The sequence below is a fragment of the Oryctolagus cuniculus genome, chromosome 17 (assembly GCF_051225735.1).
Source record: "Oryctolagus cuniculus isolate XC-2025 breed Fujian yellow rabbit chromosome 17, ASM5122573v1, whole genome shotgun sequence".
NCBI classification, from domain to species: domain Eukaryota; kingdom Metazoa; phylum Chordata; class Mammalia; order Lagomorpha; family Leporidae; genus Oryctolagus; species Oryctolagus cuniculus.
This window is the reverse complement of record NC_142883.1, coordinates 12799381-12819015: the sequence shown is the minus strand read 5'-3', so window position 1 is coordinate 12819015 and position 19635 is coordinate 12799381. Positions and strand designations below refer to the sequence as shown.

The window sequence follows — 19635 nt, the reverse complement described above, 5'->3', positions numbered from 1 at the left end:
ACCGTTAGGCTAGTGAGGGAAAGGCTACATCCAAGAGGACAAGTTCCACAAGAAGCATCAGGACCCGGACACACAGCACAGGGCGCAGGTGCGGTGCAGAGAGCACAGGAAGCAGACGGATGCCCTGAGACACAGGAGGGCTGGGCAGAGTTGGGACGGTGAACCTGCGCATGTGCACGGCCCAGGGGCTCGCCAGCTGCGGGTCTGAGCCAGCCCCCGGTGGGGGTACTTGAAGAATGAAAGGCCTAGAATCAAGCTGCGGGGGCTAGGACCCTCCTCTCCTCTTCCTTGTGACATTTATGTTACAAGATGTGATCTCGCATCAAACACGTCTACTACAGCATGGACTGGGCTGTTGCCGACCTACATGATGGGGCATTGGTTGACCCAGGTGCTTGATGTAGTGCACAGTGAGGTATCCAGTAATTTTATGTACAGACGGCCATCCTTCAACAAATTAGAATAAAGCCAAATTCACTCACCATGAATACTATCCGCCAAATCCGAATCACTGCCCAAGGTCACTGGTGAAACAACCTGGCGGGGCAGTGAGTTAACCAAGTTCTGGTGGAATGGATGCCAGGCAACGGGGTTTTGCTTATGCCTTCTTTTCACCTTTTAATTATTGTCCAAAGAAACCCATTATGGGGGCTGGCGCATGGCACAGCAGGCTAAAGCCTTGGCCTGCAGCACCAGCATCCCATATGGGCGTCAGTTCGAGTCCCAACTGCTCCACTTCCAACCCAGCTCCCTGCTAATGCTCCTGGGAAAGTGGTGGAAGACGAACCAAGTTCTCGGACTCCTGCACTCATGTGGGAGATCGAGAAGAAGCTCCTGGCTGCCGATCACCTCAACTCTGGCTGTTGCAGTCACGTGGGGAGTGAACCAGCAGATGGAAGATCTCTTTCTCGCTCTGTCTCTACCTCTCCCTGTAACTCTTGAAACCCATTATGACTGGATAACTTTAATTCCTCAGATACTAATGGGAGAACAGGTTGAGACCATCTTCACAGAAATCTAAATGCAGAATCTTGGGAATAATCCCACTGGTTCACACAGCCTGTGAGGTACCTTCTGGGAGTGAATGTGAGGGAGTGACTGCGTTTCTGAACCAAACTTCCACAGCCTGAGTGGGTCTGCACAGCCCTGAACCTGAGCAGGGGAGATCAGAGGCAAACAGAACACCCTTTTTACTTGTAAAGCTTTCTCTGCTAAAATGGGAAAGTGGTTGAGCCATTTATTTTATCTCTCTTCACAGGTTCTGATAGACTATCTCTTATTACATCTTATGGTCCTTTAAGTCAGTAATCACAAATCTATTTATAATTGTCCTCAAAATAGGCCATTTTAGTCCAACTCCAAAGACTATTTTAGATGAGAGATCTTAATCCACAGCAAGATCAAAAGGGACTAACAATAGCAACACAGACATCCTTATTAGAATCTTGGTGTTGGAACAAGTCTTAGAGGAAATGCAATTCAACATTTCTCCCGCTGCTTCCTGATGGGGTCTCCCAATCCTTGCTTGAACAACCCCTGTGTACTGCATCCCCTGAACCGGCCGAGATGCCCCAGGAGCACACGGACCGACTTCAGGCTTCTACCTCTAGCTTCTCTCTGCACTCGGTCACCTGTTTCTACAGGAGACAAAAACCCTCCGGGAGAGGTACCTCTGTGCCATTTCTGTACAGATTTTCTGCCTTCCGCCAGCCCCTGGACAGTCCTTCTTAGAATCAAATGGACTCAGAAAGAGCTCTCGGGCTGTTTCATGCTTGGACATCACAGACCGACCCAGATCTCCTTCTGGATCAAAAACGAACCCAAGGAGAGGCCTCTGTGGGGAATCGGCCCAGACTCCCTTCACACATCTGCCCCTGCACATCTGCAAGAGCTCCGTGAGATCCTGTCCTGGACTGCACCGGTGCCTGCATGGAGACGAGGAAGCAGAGCTCCTCCGCTCCACATGGAGGTGGCAAAGGCCAGGGAGCTGCAGCGCTGCCCTGGTGTCATTCAGTTTTCAGTTAAGTTCTGAGGACATGACAGCCACTGAGCTCACTGCTTTCCCAGGCTCATCAGCAGGGAGCTGGATCAGAAGTGGAGCAGCCAGGCCTCGAGCCAGCGCCCATCTGGGATGCTGGAGGTGCAGGTGGCGGCTTTACCCGCTACACCACAATAGCAGCCCCCCACAGAGTCTTTTCAGTGGGGAGGCTCCATCAGGGTCCAAGGATGGGGACACAGGTTTCCAGACAAAGAACTGACTTGTGGCCCGAGTCCGACACCTTTTCTAGATACCTGTTCATCCACCTACCATCCGGGAGAGGCCCTGGGCTGTTTCTTCTCCCCTGGGAGGGTCACGGCTAACCATCCAGCAAGTCCAGAAAAGCATTGAGATGGGCATGGTGGGCACATGGAGGGGAGCTGGAAAACCAGGGGTCACAGGGGAGGGTGCGGGGGACGGGGAAGGGACAGGACGTGAAGTGTCACCCTGCACAGGAGGCCTGGGTCCTCCCAGCAACCAGCTCGAGTACGGTCCTTCTGTGCCTCATCTCCGTCCGCATCAGTGAAGATGCTACGAGACACTCCAACAGAGTTCCGATGCTCTGCTGCTCCACCAATCCGGGGGTCAGTAAACCCTGTACTGGATCAGACAGCACATATTTGTGGCTTTGGGGGCCACACCCTCTTTTGCAGCGCAGCCACAGGCAACATGCATGTGGGTAAATGGACTGGTTTGATAAAACCCTATTTATGGACACTGAAATTTGCATTGCACCTCATTACTAATTGTGTTTCACAAATATTACCCTTCTTTGACTATTTCTAAACCAACTAAAAATGTTGCAACCATTGTTAGCTCATGGGCTATGCAAAAACTGGTGGTTGGGTGTGGGTCACAGTTCTGATCCTTGCGCTGTTTAATGTGCGTACTGGGGTAAGTGAGTCTGTCCTCACCACTCTGGGAGACTGAATTTGCCCACCATCGACAGGTTTCATTGTCTTGAGCAGCACCTTTCCACACTTTAATGGGCCGAGGGATCACCCAGGGATGGTGTGCGAATGCAGACTGACTGGAAATGCGGGGATGAGGCTGGGTTCTGCATTTTCAGTGAGCTCCCTCCCAGGTGCTCTGCCTACAGTGCAAGGATCCAGGACACGGGCTGCTGCCTCCTCCGCCAGGACACCCAGGGGTTCAGCACCCCCGGGACTGACTGTCCTAAGGACTCCTCCACCCCAATCCTGATTTTCTGTAGGACATAGTCCTTGGGGAAGGCATCAAATAGATTATGTGTGGTGTCACATTAACTCAAGGCTTTTGCAGGGAAGGGGGGCCAGCGGTGCCTGGGATACAGCCAATAAGGACCTGCCGCCATGTTTATAACTGAACCAGAGGACAGCGGCGCTGTCTCCCGCCCTTCCGATTCCTGTAAGCAGAAGGGAGCATCCTGGTACTTTCCATCTCTCGTGAGTAACAGGGTACACATGGCAAGCTGCTTCTAGCGTTTAATACTGGGCTTGTTCTCCTTCTTCAATCAGCAGCGCCCACCACCAGGCCACCCAGTGAAGGCTCTCCACAGCACTCCCGGCACTCACTGGGATGGGACAGACAACGTGAATGTGCAGTCTTCCTTTGGTCTCCTAAAAGCAATCGTTTCCCGAAGAAGAATGAAACTGGAAAACACATTTCCAACGCTGTGCCCTGAGCACCCTCACCCTCCCTTACAGATGAGTCAAAAACATGACACTGTCCTTTCGCAGGTTGTCATTGGGCTCGTCTGCTTGAGCTAACCCCGGCTGACAATGACCTAATGAGCGGGTGACGACAATTTCCACTACGAAACCTCATCCTACTTCGGGTTTAAGACTTGCTTCTAGGGCCGGCGCCGCGGCTCACTAGGCTAATCCTCCGCCTAGCGGCGCCGGCACACCGGGTTCTAGTCCCGGTTGGGGCGCCGGATTCTGTCCCGGCTGCCCCTCTTCCAGGCCAGCTCTCTGCTGTGGCCCGGGAGTGCAGTGGAGGATGGCCCAGGTGCTTGGGCCTTGCACCCCATGGGAGACCAGGAAAAGCACCTGGCTCCTGCCATCGGATCAGCGCGGTGCGCTGGCTGCAGCGCGCCAGCCGCGGCGGCCATTGGAGGGTGAACCAACGGCAAAGGAAGACCTTTCTCTCTGTCTCTCTCTCTCACTGTCCACTCTGCCTGTCAAAAAAAAAAAAAAAAAAAAAAACACTTGCTTCTAAGACAAATCTGAAGCACGAACGTTAATACATCCCCCTTTCAGTGGATGTGCATTTTATAGATTTTCTTTAACACCACACAATTCGGAAAGCAATTAACTAAGCTGTTCAGGGACCAGAAAAAAAAAAGAGAGAGAGAGAGAGAGAGCGAGCGAGCGCAGAATCCATATTGGGCACATAGATTTTCTGTTTTGTGTCTAAAAGGTCATCTGAAAGTACTCAGGTTTCCATAGCAACCGTGGCAGGCAGGCCTGATCAAATCAACAAATAGCTACAATTTATCTGAGGGTCTCCTGTGAAACACATCTGTATTTTTTCACCCATCTGGAAAAAAACATCCTGAATTAGATAAAGTCCTCAAAGACAATGGAAGCTTCTGGAAAATCCAATTTCAACAATAGTAAAGAAAAGAGAAAAAAGCTTGCTTGCTCTTTCCACAGGTAACCTAGCAACAGCCTCACGTGTGTTGACTTGGGCACCTTAATCGTAGGAGTAACTGGATCATCTCAATTTGTGAATCAGTAAGAGGGCTAATCTCACGACGTCTGTGGTGCCTGAGTGAGGACAGACATGCGCTCGACGCTGACGCCACCTGCAGCACAGCCAGGGTGATGCACCTCAGGCTCTTGTACCTCTGTCCACTCCTTCCTGACCTTCAATTTTGTTTTGCCTTTTTGGTTTGGCCAGGGGTGGGAACATCTGACCCATGGGCTGCATAAAACCCGTAAATAATTTGGTCTGGTCCTGCCAAGGCAACTGCAGGCGAGACTTGAAATTCAATAAATCTAGAACGAGCTACCTTTTGAGTTGATAATTTTGTATGGCCTGCAAATGATGTTATAAGTGTCCAAGTGGCCCTTGGCAGAAAAAAAGTTTTTACACCCATTTTAGACACTGGGACGGTTCTGAGTGGTCACAGGCACACACAGCATGCATTTTTCTGTGTTTCCGGGGGTGCCTGTGGGCCAGCTTGGGGGGGCTCTGCTGATGGGGAGTCTCAGGTGGTTTGTGGGCCGGCCTCATGATGGAGTGTGCAGAGTAGTGGGATGGGGTGGTGGTGGCGGTGTCCAAAGCCTCTCTTCCCATCTCTCCCTGGTGCCGATCACGTCGGTGATCTGGGCAGGGTAAGAGAGGAGCAGGCCGCTGGGGCAGTGTCGTCCAGGCTGTCACTGCGGGCTGAGGGGTCTGTCTGAGCTCTGAGCTGGGTGCCGTGAGGGAGGGTGATCCAGGCAGACTGAAACTGTTTTTATTACCCTCTTCAATGCAGCTATTCTTGGATTTATTTATTTATTTATTTTTTGCACCAATGGTATATACACTCCACTGGACTCCCGGAGTCCTACAAAGATATTTTCACCTTGAGCGGTTATCACAGTTGAAGCGTCTGGGGCAGGCGTTTGGTGCAGGGGCTAAGATACTGATTGAGATGCTCGCAGCCTATACTGGAGTGCTTGGTTTGAGTCCTGGCTCCTCTGCTCCCAATTCCAGTTTCCTGCTAATGCACACCCTGGGAGGCACCAGATGATGGTTGGATCCCTGCCACCTGGGTGGGAGACTTGGACTGAGTTCCTAGCTCCTACCTGCAGCCATGGCCCTGGCCCTTGGTCATTGCAGGCATCTGGGGAATGAACCAGAGGATGAGAGAACTCTCCCTTTACTAAATAAATAAGTAAAAAATTTTTAAAAGACATAGTCACAGGCCCAGAATCTTGAGAAACAAACCCAGAAATCCAGACTCTTGGGAACACTTGAGGACATTAAAATGGGATGCTGCTTCAAAAACTTCCCAGAAAGTGGAATAAGATAAACTTGCTTTGGGACAAAAACTTTTGAAATCCATGTACATGGGGGGAAATCCTTCAAAAGCATAATGGAAAACGTGTATTGTGAAAAAGCCACAGGGTTTTATGTTGGGAAAGCGCTCAGGTTCAGACAAGCTGCAGCAGCCTCCCGAGAGCGGGTCCAGGCAGGGTGAGCGGGAAGCCGGGCTGCTGAGCGCACCATGAAGGGAGACGCAGAGTTCAGGCTCTGGGCTCCCGAGGACTGAGGATGGCACGACCAGTCCACTGGGTGGTCTCAGGGACCAGGCGGTTTCCTTTCATCTTGCTGATTTGCGTGGAGAGGCAGGGACAGAGTAAATAAAGGAGAGGAAGAAAAAGAGGGAGGGAGGGATGGAAGCATGGAGGGAGAGACAGCCAGGTAGGGAGGGAGGGGAGGGAGGAAGAGAAGGGACGAATGTTGCTTCTGTCCTCTGGTTCACTCCCCAAACACCCACCATAGCCAGAGACAGGAGCTCTGTCCAGGCCCCCTGTGTGGGTGGCAGGAATCGAGTTACTTGAGCAGTCAGCAGGGTCTGTGTTGGCAGGAAGCTGCAGTCAGGAGGTGGAGCTGCGACTGGAACCCCGCCACTCCAGGGTGGAAGGCAGGTATCTTGACCACTAGGCTAAATGCCTGCCGCCTCAGGAATGATTTCTAAGATTTATTTGACTTATTTGAAAGCGAGAGTGAGAGAGAGAGAGAGTGGGACGGACAGAGAAAGAAAGAGATTCTTCATTCTCTGGTTCACTCCCCAGATGGCTGCAATGCTCACGGTTGGGCCAGGCCAAAGCCAGAAGCCAGGAGTGCCTTCCAGGTCTCCCACACTGGTGGCAGGGCCCAAGTACTTGAGCCATCACCTGCTGCTCTCCCAGGAGCACTAGCAGGGAGCTGGGTCAGAAGCAGAGCAGCTGGGGCCTGAACTGTTCCAGTATGGGATGAAGGTGGTTACAGGTGGTGGCTTAACATGGTGTGCCACAATGCAGCGTCAGGATGACTTCTGACAAACAAACCCTCCTGATGTTAAGACTGGGCCTGAGGGCTGGTGCTGTGTTTCAGGAGGTAAAGCAGCCGTCTACGATGCTGGCATCCCATATGAGTGCCGGTTTGGGTCCCAGCTGCTCCAATTCCTATCTGGCTCCCTGCCAGTGCTCCTGGGAAGGCAGCAGAGGATGGTCCAGGTATTTGGGCCTCTGTGCCCACATGGGAGACCTGGACGAGGTTCCTGGCTCCGGGCTTTGGACCGGCCCAGCTCCAGATGTTTTGACCATTTGGGGAGTGAACCAGTGGATGGAAGACCTGTCTCTCTCTCTCTCTCCCTCTCACTGTCTGTGACTCTACCTCTCAGATAAATAAAGAAAAAAAGAAAAAGAGTCTGAGCTCTTGCCTCTCCATAGCACCTCAGTTGCATCCATAGCCTTAGCATTTATAACTTTTCATAAATATTGGCCAAAACCAAATGTGAGTAAACAGTGTCTATTTCACAATAGTCAACTACTACAAAAGTGGGGAAAAAAGTCTTGGCTAACATTTGTTGAGCGCTTACCACATGCCAGATTCTGTTCTAAGGAACTTCCAAGGGCTGCTCCAGTCATCACAGCAATCCCATGCAACAGGCACTATCGCACACGTCCTTGACAAGGGACCAAAGGTCAGGGGTTGAAGACACTCACGTGAGGTCGGGAAGCAGGAAGAGGCAGGGCAAAGGTGTGAAACCCTGGCTAACCATTCTAAATCACATATTCTTCCTGGAACACTGTGCTAAAACAGGGATTGATGTGCCTAAGGTGGTAGGACTTGAACCCCAAGCAGTCTGGGTCCAGGGCTGGGGTTTCTAGCTACTATGTACGCCAATTCCTGGACGAATGTGGAGAGCCCAGCCCAGCACCAAAGTGGCCTGGTGGACAGCAGCCACTGCTCAACCCATGTTCTTGCTGCTGCTCTTGTCACTGTCAGCACTGGCCCAGCACCGGAGCGCCTGCCTCCAGGGCAGGGCAGGAGGAGGCAGTATTCACATTTCACACCCAACCACACTTTCCTCTCTTTGCAGATCTTGGTGAGAACTTCCCTTTAAAGAATTTATGCAAATAACAAGTTAACATAGAAATTTAAGTAAGTTTTCTTGGGTCCTGCCACTCTAAAGAGTTATTTACAATAGAGCACCTGATGGCTGTCCAACAGGGAAATCTTTTTTCATTATGTTCTGACAACAGAAATAACAGAGCCTGAGGTGTGCTGCCTCTTGGCTATCTTCTTTCTGTCTGGCTTTTTAATTGTCTAATAGTAGAGTTGAGCTTGCCCTGGAGGGACACTCTGGTGGACTGGAAAAGGCTAAAGTGCTCTCAGCTTCTTGTTTTGCTCCAATATTTTTTTTTTTTTTTTTTTTTTTTTTTTTTTTTTTTTTTTTTTTTTTTTTTTTTTTTTTTTTTTTTTTTTTTTTTTTTTTTTGACAGGCAGAGTGGACAGTGAGAGAGAGAGACAGAGAGAAAGGTCTTCCTTTTGCCGTTGGTTCACCCTCCAATGGCCGCCGCGGCCAGCGCGCTGCGGCCGGCGCACCGCGCTGATCCGATGGCAGGAGCCAGGAGCCAGGTGCTTTTCCTGGTCTCCCATGGGGTGCAGGGCCCAAGCACCTGGGCCATCCTCCACTGCACTCCCTGGCCACAGCAGAGGGCTGGCCTGGAAGAGGGGCAACCGGGACAGAATCCGGCGCCCCGACCGGGACTAGAACCCGGTGTGCCAGCGCCGCTAGGCGGAGGATTAGCCTAGTGAGCCGCGGCGCCGGCCTCCAATATTTTTTAATAAGTTTATTTATTTGAGAAGCAGAGAGATAGAGAGAGGGAGAGGACAAACAGAACTCCCATCTGCTGGTTCAACCCCCAAATGCCCAAACTAGAGGGAACTCCATCAGGATCTCCCATACAGATAGCAGGGACCCAAGTACTTAAGCCATTGCTGCTGCCTCCCAGGGACTACATTAGCAGGAAGCTGGAGGCAGGACTTGAACCTAGGCACTTCCACTATAGACGGTGGCGTCTTAACCACGTAAGCTGAATGCCCACCCTGCTCTATGATGAAGACCACGAGAAGCCTGGACAGTCAGGCAGAAGTGTGTGGTGCAGTCTCATCTAGGGAAAGCTGCTTGAGAGATTAGAATCTCCATGAACAGATAACAACCTATGGAGAAGATTGGAACAAGGCCACAGGTGCAATGAGTTCCTAGGAAGTTCATTTGCAGGTCAAGCCATCAAAATGCAAGTGAGAAGCAGCAGCGTGATCTGGTGCACAGTGAGCTGCAGCAGATCTCATTTCGCTCTGTACTGAAATAGGGCATAGGAAGAAGGGAGCTGTGACTCCACGCCCCGTGCTGCAGAGCTCCTGGGCCCAGGAGCCGGGCCCAGGAGCCAGGCCCACGGGGAAGGCTGTCTGCCTTTCTGTCTTGATTTCTTCCCAGGTAGCAGAACTAGGAAAGGAGATCTTGGTGAGAAGAAGCTGCCCTGGGAAAGAGGGGCCGAGCCTTGGGGAAGGCTCCACACTGGCAAGAAGTGGGTGGGGGTGGCAGAATGAAACCCTGGGACATGGATGCGGTTGGCTCTGAAGGCAGGCCTGGAAACTGGTTCCAAGATGCCCCTCACCACCCTTCTTCTCCCCTCTGGGTTCCACTCAGAGGGTGGATGTGGACCAGTGGGTGCAGAGAAAGAATCTACTGACTGGTAAACACAACATAGAAATGGGCGATCCACTAAGAACAGGAGAGTGGAACTGCAAGCAATGAGAATCTCGGGAATTGTTTAAAAGAAGGAAAGGTTTGGTCAGGAGACAGGGGAATTGGTTCCAGCACTCCACGGATGCTCAAGTCCCTTATATAAAGTGACACTATTTGCATTCAGTCCAAGTACACCCTCCTGGATACTTTAAATCATCTCTAGGTAACTTATAATGCCTAATATGATATAAATGTTATATAAACAGTATTATTTAGGGAATAATGGCAAGAAGAAAAGCCTGTACTTTTTTTTGTTTAAGATTTATCTATTTATTTGAAAGACAGAGTTACAGAGAGAGAAGGAGAGACAGAGACATCTTTAATGTGCTGATTCAGTCCCCAGAGGGCCGCAATGGCCAGCACTGGGCCAGACCAAGGCCAGGAGCTTCACCCAGATCTCCTGTGTGAGTGGCAGTGGACCAAGGACTTGGACCATCTTCCACTGCTTTCCTAGATGCATAAGCAGCAAGTTGGATTGGAAGTAGAGCAGTCAGCACACAAACTGGCATCCATATCAGACACTGGCATGGCAGGTAGCAGCTTAACCTGCCATGCTGCAATGCTGGGCCCCAAATTCTTCTTTGTTTTTTTAAAGTTTTATTTATTTGAAAGGCACAGTTATAGAGAGTTAGAGGGAGAGAGAGAAACAGAGAGAGAAAGTGGGGGGTGGGGGAAAGAGCTCTCCTATGTGCTGGTTCACTCCCCAAATGGCAGCAAATGCCATGGCCGGGCCAGGCTGAACTCAGGAGCCAGGAGCTTCATTCAAGTCTCCCACATGGATACAGGGGCCCAACCACCTGGGCCATCTGCTTCTGCTTTCCCAAGTGCGTTAGCTGGGAGCTGGACTGGAAGTGGAACAGCTGGGACTTGAGCCGGTGCCCATATAGCATGCTGGTGTTGCAGGTGGCGGCTTTACTCACTACGCCACAACACAGGTCCTGACGCAAATTCTTAAGAAATGCTTGCAATTCCCAGTTGCTGGAACTGTAAATGCAGAAGCTCAGCCACGGAGGGCCCACTAGCAGCTGAATGCAGTACGGAACCTCCTGGGAAAGATTCTGGTGAAAGATCAAAACAGCAACATCACACACACAGAGGTACCAGATGTTCCCGTGAGTGGGATCAGTAGTAAGTCAGCCACGACACTTCCACTGTTAACCTAACTGTTCCACGAATGGCTAGCAGCTCCCATCACTATGGTTATACCTGTGGTCATTCCAGGTGTGATCTCTAGCAAACATCCCAAAGATGTGCCCACTTTTGATTCTCCAATCAGGACCCTAACCCAAAGTACTGAACTGAGACGTGGGTGCAGGCTGACTCCTCCTTGTGGGATTGTATTTACTCCCCTGACAACCACTGATGGATTGTTCTACTTGGATGCTATTTGGTGCATTCCCAGACACACAAAGGCCTCAGTGTACAGGCACACTGGGTTCTAGAAATCCATCCCAATGTATGTTAGGACACATTTTCCCAGAGGAGCACTGTGACAAATGGGTTCTCACCAATGCGCTACTCCATAACATGGCTGGGCTATGGCACCCAAAACATGCCCAGTGTTTGGGGCATGATTTCAACAGGAAATTTGTCCTTTCCCAGAAATTTAAAACAAATTTTCCCACTATAAGCCAGTTTCTGCAACAAAAATATATTGCTAATGATGAGAATGATTGGAAGAGCTAACCTATGTATTGTTAAGTGTGCTCTGAGGACTTTTCTACTTTCAACCTTTTAAACAACCCTATATATGTTGGAAGTATTGCTGTTATTCCTATTTACAGTGAAGGAGATTAAAGCTCAGAGTTGTCACCTGCTGACCAGAGCTGGATTCTAGAGTCTATGGGCTAAACCAGATGTTGGCAGGCTATGGTCTATGGGCCAATGAGGCCTGCAACCTGTTTTTGTAAAATACACTTTTCTTGGAACACACCATGCTCAGTTGTGGATGTACTCTCCATAGTGGCTTTCATGTTGTAAGGTCACAGTTGATACACAGATGCTGCGTGGCCTGCAAAACCTAAAGTAGTCATTATCAAAGCCAGTGCTGTAGCGCCGTGAGCTAAGCTGCAGCCTGCAATGCCATCATCCCATATCAGCAACTGGTTTGAGTCCCAGCTCCTCCACTTCTGATCCAGCTCCCTGCTAATGCGCCTGGGAAAGCAGTGGAGGATGGCCCAACTGCTTGGGACCCTGCCATTCACATGGAAGATGTGGCTGGAGTGCTGGGCTCTTGGCTTTGGCCAGCTCTGACAGTTGCAGTCATTGAGAAGTGAACGAGCAGATGGAAGATATCGCTGTCTCTCTCACTTTGTATGTGTGTGTGAGTGATTCACTCTCCCCTTCAAATAAATGAATATATCTTTAAAAAAGTAGTCATTATCTGACTTTTTCCAGGAATGTCAGCTGAGGCAGAGCTAAGCCATCCTGTCTGGACCCAAGGGAAGGCAGCTTTTTCCCAGCTTCGGCTGGGGGTCTCGCCGTGGGAACAGTGGGAGGGAAGAACAGGCAGGCTGGCTGCCCTCAGCAGGGAGGGTAGGCTCCGGGAATCGCTCAAGCACAGGGTTTACAACAAGCTCTCTGCTTCGGTCCCCAAAAGACCTGCACAGGGCCCCCAGGAAAAGAATAGAAGCTCCAAGACAGTGGGCACTGTCTGCTTGTGCACTGCTGGAACCTGCCTTCGGGAATGAATGAAAGACCTATCATTCACACGTGTGCACGTTATCTGCAGACGGATGGACGTGGCACAGACCAGAGGCCCGCCGGCGCAGTGCAGGCAAGGTTGTGGCTGATCTGTCTTCGGCACGGATGAAGCGCACCAGCGGGCTCTGTGTTCGACAGGGAGGCCCTTTCCAAACGTGCTGGGCTCTTCCTTGGCTCCTTAGAGCTGCACTCCCTGGTTGTTTGGCTTGTCAAACTCTAGAACACACCCTTGCTCTACTCATCGGATGAATTCTAACGCAGAGGCAGGTTGTTTCGGTTTTTCTCTTGTTTGGGTGAATAACTTCTGATTTTGGGGAAAGGGTCTGAAAACCGTAGTTAACTCTTTCTAGAAAGCAGAGCTGCGCAGGCATGGAAAGCCATGACACGGTGGCAAAAAAACAATCTAAATGAAGGATCCTGGTGAACAACACTCCAGCAGAAGGAACAGGCCATCAAGGAGAGAGGCGCCTTTCTCTGAAGGGAGGAAGGAACCTCCACTGTGATATGGCCTTGACTAAACAAATTCAGAGTTGGTGAACTCAAGGGGCTTCCATAGCCTAGACAGCTCATAGCAAGAGTCTCGGGTGATTGCTGACGTCATAAATAAGAGTGCCAATTGTTAAATCAACAACGGGAGTCACTGGGTTCATGCTCCCCTCGCAGGATCTCTGTCCTTAATATGTTTAACTCTGAAACTCAAAAACAACACTACTAGTCGAACAATACCCTATACCGGGTTCGGTTGTGTGAGTGCAACCTGTTGAAATCCCTGCTTAGTATATACTAAATTGATCTTTGGTATATGAAGGTAACCGAAAATGAAACGTGATGAAGGGGGGGGAGGGGAGAGGAAGTGGGTGAGGGGAGAGGAAGTGGGTGAGGGGAGGGCCACGGGAGGGAGGGAGGTCGGGGGGAAGCCACAACAATGCAAAAGATGCATTTTATATTCTACTTAAAACTATTGGTTGAGCTCTGTAATTAATACACAATTACTCTTAGGTGTTTAATTAATGCTATAACTAGTACTCAAATAGTATTTTACACTTTATGTTTCTGTGTGGGAGCAAAATGTGGCAATCTTTACTTAACATACGCTAAATTGATCTTCTGTATATAAAGATAATTGAAAATTAATTGTGATGTGAAGGGGAAGGGGAGAGGGAGTGGGAGAGGGGAGCGTTGTGGATGGGAGGGAAGACACGGGGGGGCGGGGAGGAGGCTATTGTGGTCCATAAGCTGTACTTTGGAAATTTATGCTCATTAAATAAATTAAAAAAAAAAAAAAAAGAAAGAAAGAAAGCAGAGCTGGACATGGAAAGACGATCCTGAGAGACAGGCGCTGTGCAAGACCGGGGTAGGACGCCTGCTCCTGGCAGGACTCGCCGTCATGTTGTGTTCACGCAATGGTAACTCACCAGGAACCTACAAGAAAACCTTTTCCCAGCCGAACAGAGCAGCAGCTGGAGGGTGGGCAGGATTCCAGGGAGGGGTACTGGGAAGAAAGGGATGAGCAAGATGGCCCACCAGTCAGAACGGCGACCATGTGCAGACAGAGGTACAAAGGGGCGCCTGGGGAGACCCTGGGGACTGAGGGAGGAGATGCATTGGGTGTCTAGCAAGCTCCCCAAATGACATTCATGCCAAGCAGCACCCTGGGAAAGCTGGCTGCCTCCTAGAACTACTCAAATATGGAGCCCACATTTTCTGCCCCAGCACATGGCTCCCTAAGAGCTTGGCCCAGGGGAAGGGCTGTGAGTCGCACATGCACGGACTGCGACAGAACACCATTATGGGGCTGTGCCCCTGCCCAAGACCAGCCCTGACACTCCAGCTGAGACGCAACGCTGCCAGCGTCGTGAGGCTCTCGGCATCGTTTGCACACTGGGGCCTTCTGCCCAAGCTCTTGCAGTTGTGCTTCTAGTCTGTTCGAAGTAGATGAGCGAATGTAAATGGAATAACTGGGAAAAGTGAGCTGGAAGACGCGTCAGGAGAGCTGGGACACAGTTCATGCACAGGTGCCAAGCAGGATTTGGTGGTCTGGGGGCAGCAGGGGCCCGGCCACCATGCAACTCTGCTGACCCCACCTCTCACCTCTGGTGCCACAGAGCAAAATCCACAGCTCTGCCAGCAGGGAGCACGGCCACTGGCGACACCCACGCGGCCTCTACCCGGCCTCCAAGGGGAACGCTTTGCCTTTGGCCTCAAGTCCTCCGGTTTGTTATTCATTTATTTTTTTTTTTTAAGTTTGGAACTCTGACCCTTATAAAAAGCTGGACCTCCTGACCAGAAAAACAGGAGGATAACTCAACAGGAAGCTGTGGAGATGAGCCATAAAAAGGAGGCCAGTATTCCTCCATGAGCAAAGCCAAGGCTCAGAGCCCCCCATGGACGACGCCAGAGCCCCCTCCCACGCGCTCCGTGCCAGGGCTCCTGCCTGGGGCCGCTGCTGAGCGCTGTTAGGAGATGAAACCCAGCGAGGGCCCGGCCGTTGCCCAGGTTTCTGCCCTGCTGGGGACAGCCCAGTCACACTGTACTCAGTGCCCTGAACTCTCTCTAAAGGACTCAAGGGTCACAGGAAGGATGTGCCATGGGGCAGGGGGCTCCAGGAGGGCTTCCTGTCCAGCGCCCCAGCTCCGGGCCCTCTGCTGTGGGGTGGGAGTGGGAACAGAGAGTGGATGAAGCAGGTGAAGGAAAACAGAGACAGAGCTGGGTCTGCCACAGACACCCGAGCCCACTGCAAAACCTCGGCTTTCATCTCTCTGTATGTATATGTATAAACATGCAATTATTATATAGATAACCTCTTTCCTTTTATCATTTTTTCTCTCCTAGACTTTTTTTTTTTTTGACAGGCAGATTTAGACAGTGAGAGAGAGAGACAGAGAGAAAGGTCTTCCTTTCCGTTGGTTCACCCCCCAAATGGCTACTCTGGCCAGCATGCTGTGCCAATCCGAAGCCAGAAGCCAGAAGCCAGGTGCTTCCTCCTGGTCGCCCATGCGGGTGCAGGGCCCAAGCACTTGGGCCATCCTCCACTGCACTCCCGGGCCACAGCAGAGAGCTGGACTGGAAGAGGAGCAACCGGGACAGAATCCAACACCCCGACTGGGACTAGAACTCGGGATGCCAGCACCGCAGGTGGAGGATTAGCCAAGTGAGCCGCAGTGCCAGCCCCTCTCATAGATTTTTTAACAGCAGATATTGCAAGCTCATCCCCATTGGCTAACTCCTTCCTTGTCTAAAGCAATAGAGGGAATGTCTGACCTCTACACAATTCTGAGTGTTTTTTTTTTTTTCTTTAAAGATTTACTTATTCATTTGAAAGAGTTACAGAAAGCAAGTGAGAGACACAAGGAGAAAGAGAGCTCTTCCATTGCTGGTTCAGTCCCCAGATGGCCACAACAGCCAGGGCTGCGCCAGGAGTCTCTCACGTAGGGGCAGGGGCCCACACACCTGGGCCATCCTCTGCTACTTTTCCCAGGCCTTCAGCAGGGAGCTGGATTGGAAGTGGAACAGCTGTGATATGAACTGGTGCTCATATGAGATGCCAGGGTTGTGGGTAGCAGCTTTACCTGATATAGCACGATGCTGGCCCTTTGAGTTTTCTTAAAAGATTTCTATTTTATTTGAAAGGTAGAGCAACAGAGAGAGATGGAGACACACACACACACACACACACACGGGGCAGATGGGAGTGGAGGGAGAGACATCTTCCAACTGCTGATTTACTCTCTAAATGGCCTCAACAGCTTGGGCCAGGCTAGGCCAAAGCCAGGAGCCCAGAACTCCATCAGGGTCTCCGACATGGATGTCAAGGGCCCGAGTCCTTAGGCTCTCCTCTGCTGCTCTCCCAGGCACACAAACAGGGAGCTGAATCAGAAGTGGAGCAGCCAGGATGGGACGCTGACGCCGTAAGCGGTGCCTTAGCCCACTGCAGTGGCGGCTGCCACACTGAGCTGGGGCTGGATTTCACCAGCTCACCCCAGTCCCCGCCTCTCCCTGCGGTCTCATCCACTCTCAGGCGGGCTGGTGGTTGCCATCAGGTTCCTATCGCCTGTGCTGTGCTTATCCACTTACGCTCCTGAGCATCCAACACACAGCTCCCGCCCCCCCCCCACTACCTGTCACCAACCTGCACTGTGTCCGGGCATTGGGGTCCTAAGCTAACCAACTCTTTCATGATAACACCTTGGGAGATCAGCCTGTCTGCATGCGACCTCTGCATGTCACTTTGGGAACAATACAATAAGGAAGACAAGACCACCAGCCTCCCAATGGTGTCAACATTTCAATGACACTTGTGTGTTGGGACATGTGTGTATGTGTGTTTGTGTGTGTGTGCACATGTGTGTGCGTGTTTCTTTAGGGTATAGAAATTTCAGGAAACCTTGGTTATTCTGCAGAGGGAAAGAATTCAAGAAGGCATGCGCCTGTCACACAGAATGAATCTCTCAATAAGCCCAAACGCAGGGTGATTAGAGGAAGGGAAAAAAATCAGAAGTTGTGACTTGGAACCGAAGGCCGGTGCTTCCAGAAGAGGGGGCTCACTGCAAGCTGAGATGTCTGGAAAGAAAAGAAGGAAGAGCAGGGAGAAGAAAAGAGAGGAGCGAGGAGGAGGGGAGGGAGAAGCGAGACAAGCAGCCAGGCAGAAGGCAAACCCAGACACCAAACAGGAAGAGGGGAAGGAGGCTGGTCCGTCCCAAAGATCTGGAGCAAAAATAAAAAGGAGTCCCAGACACAAAGGCAGAGCCATTTGAGCTGGCTTCTTGGAACAAAACCCAGAACATTTTGCTTTCTGCAAGAAAAAAATGTGTGATACAGGCAAGATTTCAGAACGACACACACACAGTCTCCCAGGACAGGCGGAACAGCGGCTCCTCTTTGGAGGAGCACGAGCCTTCTTGGTAGGGATCCCTGCTCGTCTCCCCACTGGCACTTCTGCGCTGAGGACACCCCGGTGCTGATTTCTCATGCAGAAGTCAATCACCTCATTTCCAATCCCCATTCTCTAAGTGATAATCGACACAGAGTGTCGACGGCTTGCACAGGGAAGTGATTACAGGCAACGTCTGTGTTTTTAAATAAAGAACAAAATTAACATTTAAATTACTTTTTGCCTTTCCACAGTGTACCCACGGCAACTTGGCCCCTGCAGAAGCTCTGCTTCATAAAGGCAAGGGAAGGTGCCGCGGCCTCTTTGTGGGTGGCCTCACCTCGAATTTCTGCCTGAGCTCCACGTTCCCATCTTCGTCCCCTTCCGGAATGGGCACATTGTAGTATTCACCTTCTTCTTGGTTCAGCAACTTGTACCTTTCAAAGACACAGGGGAGAAGGCAGTTAGGGGTGCTGTGACCACACCACTGCGGGCTCCCAAGCCTCCCTCAACCCCAGTGGAGCTGCCTCGTGGCAGGCATCCCGGGGAGAGTCCACAGCTGGCATCTGGACACTCATCAGGCAGTGCAAAGGACCTGCACGGCTTGGTCCAAGTCTCCAGATGGCTACCGTGCGGGACACCCTCAGCCTCAGGGGCTTCCTCACCATCCACTGGCTGGCATCTTCATGAGCTCCGAGACGCCAAAGGAGAGCGACCCCATGAAGTCATTCCTTGTTGTTCGGTCCCAGTCCCAGATTTCTACAGACAGTCGTCGGTCTTTGTCGGAGGGTTTTAATTTGCTGCAAAACACATACACACACACACACGCACGCACACACACATTGGCATATCTTGATCAGTATTTCTATGACATGGCCGTGATCTAAGCCTGAGATAGACAGCCAGTGTATTCTATTCTCTTCCTGTGCCAACAAAAAACCAACCCCTTACAATGGCAAGCAAAGCTCTAGACCAGGCCTTTGCAAACCATGACCCATGGCCCAAATCTGGCCCACTGCCTGTTTTTATCAACTTTATTAGAATGCAGCCATGGCCTTGTGTTTACGTATTGGCTACCATTGCTCTGACATGGGGACCTCACTGTGGGTGTGCAATGGAGCCTGGATGGCTCACAAAGCCCATCCCGTACAGAGACCTGCTTCCCATGGGCCAGTCTACACCTGTGCCGTCCCACCCGACTCCTTCAGCCCTCCTGCCCCCTCTTCCATCTCTACCTCTGAAGTCCTGGCAAATCCCTCAAGACCCACTTTAAACACTGCTGCCTCCGGGAAGTCCTCCCCGATCGAAGGCGAGGATGCTCACTTCAATGCCATCGACAGCCTCTGTGTTGACTTACTTTGCTTTCTACCTTATTTAAGCTTGTGCCTCATGCCCTCCCCTAAGGAACCGAAGTTCATCAGGAGATAAGATGCACGTTGCGCACTTTTACATCAAGTGTAACAGCTCACATAGAATATTTCTGGGTACAGAACAGGCAACGATCATCACGTGGGGCCTGTAGAACACAGCTCCCGGCAGAGGAAGGCACTGTCTGTTCACAGGGGTGATGGCAGCCGTCTGCCGGTGGCAGCCTGAGACAGCGCCAGGAAGGAAGGCAGCGTTACGGCCTTCATGGGGAACGTGCCTCGCTACCTCTGGCCACGGGGTGGGCAGCTGCTCGGTGGGCGGCAACGAAACTCAATCAAGAGGAGAGACCACTTACAAGGTAAAGGATTCGTTCCACTGCGGGTTCAGCGTGGAGCGGATGGTTTTGGTTTTTTGTTTGCTTTCATTCTTGGGATCAGGAATGAGTTTCAGCTTCACGTAGGGATCTGAAAGCCCGTTGGGATCCATGGGGATCAGGTTTTTTGCATCTCGTACTGTGAAGAGAGAGGGAAGACGACGTCACCCACCCGAGAAGCGCCCCACGTGGACCTGTGTCCTGCCATGGATCCCACGCTGGACAAAAGCGACCACGTCACGTTTGAAGGGAAGAGGAGGTGAGACTCAAAAGGTCTGACTCAGCGCGAGAGGAGCTGCCTGTCACCATCACTGGCAGTCACCGGGCACCGTGTGGGTCCTGGTGCTCCAGCCTGGGCACCCGGCTCCGCCTGACACTCAGGCACCTCCCAAACCTGCTGAAGTAGAACTCGCATTTCACAGGGGTCCCAGGTGACTCTGCGGCTCTCTGGGAGCAACGCTACCCTCCCCCCGTCCGACCTGGGCCACGGAGCTGCACCCACACTGGAA

At 51.4% G+C, this 19635-nt stretch overlaps 1 protein-coding gene across 3 annotated transcripts in view; it reads right to left on the bottom strand.

The window, feature by feature from the left end:
- Window positions 1–19635, bottom strand: part of PRKCA (protein kinase C alpha) — a 429630-nt gene that overhangs the window by 63267 nt on the left and 346728 nt on the right. For all 3 annotated transcript variants that reach the window (XM_051824401.3, NM_001101724.1, XM_089316626.1), the window contains 3 exon segments: window positions 19109–19265; window positions 18051–18185; window positions 17726–17822 (listed from right to left, as the gene is read on the bottom strand). In XM_051824401.3, the coding sequence (XP_051680361.1) occupies window positions 17726–17822; window positions 18051–18185; window positions 19109–19265 (389 nt within the window).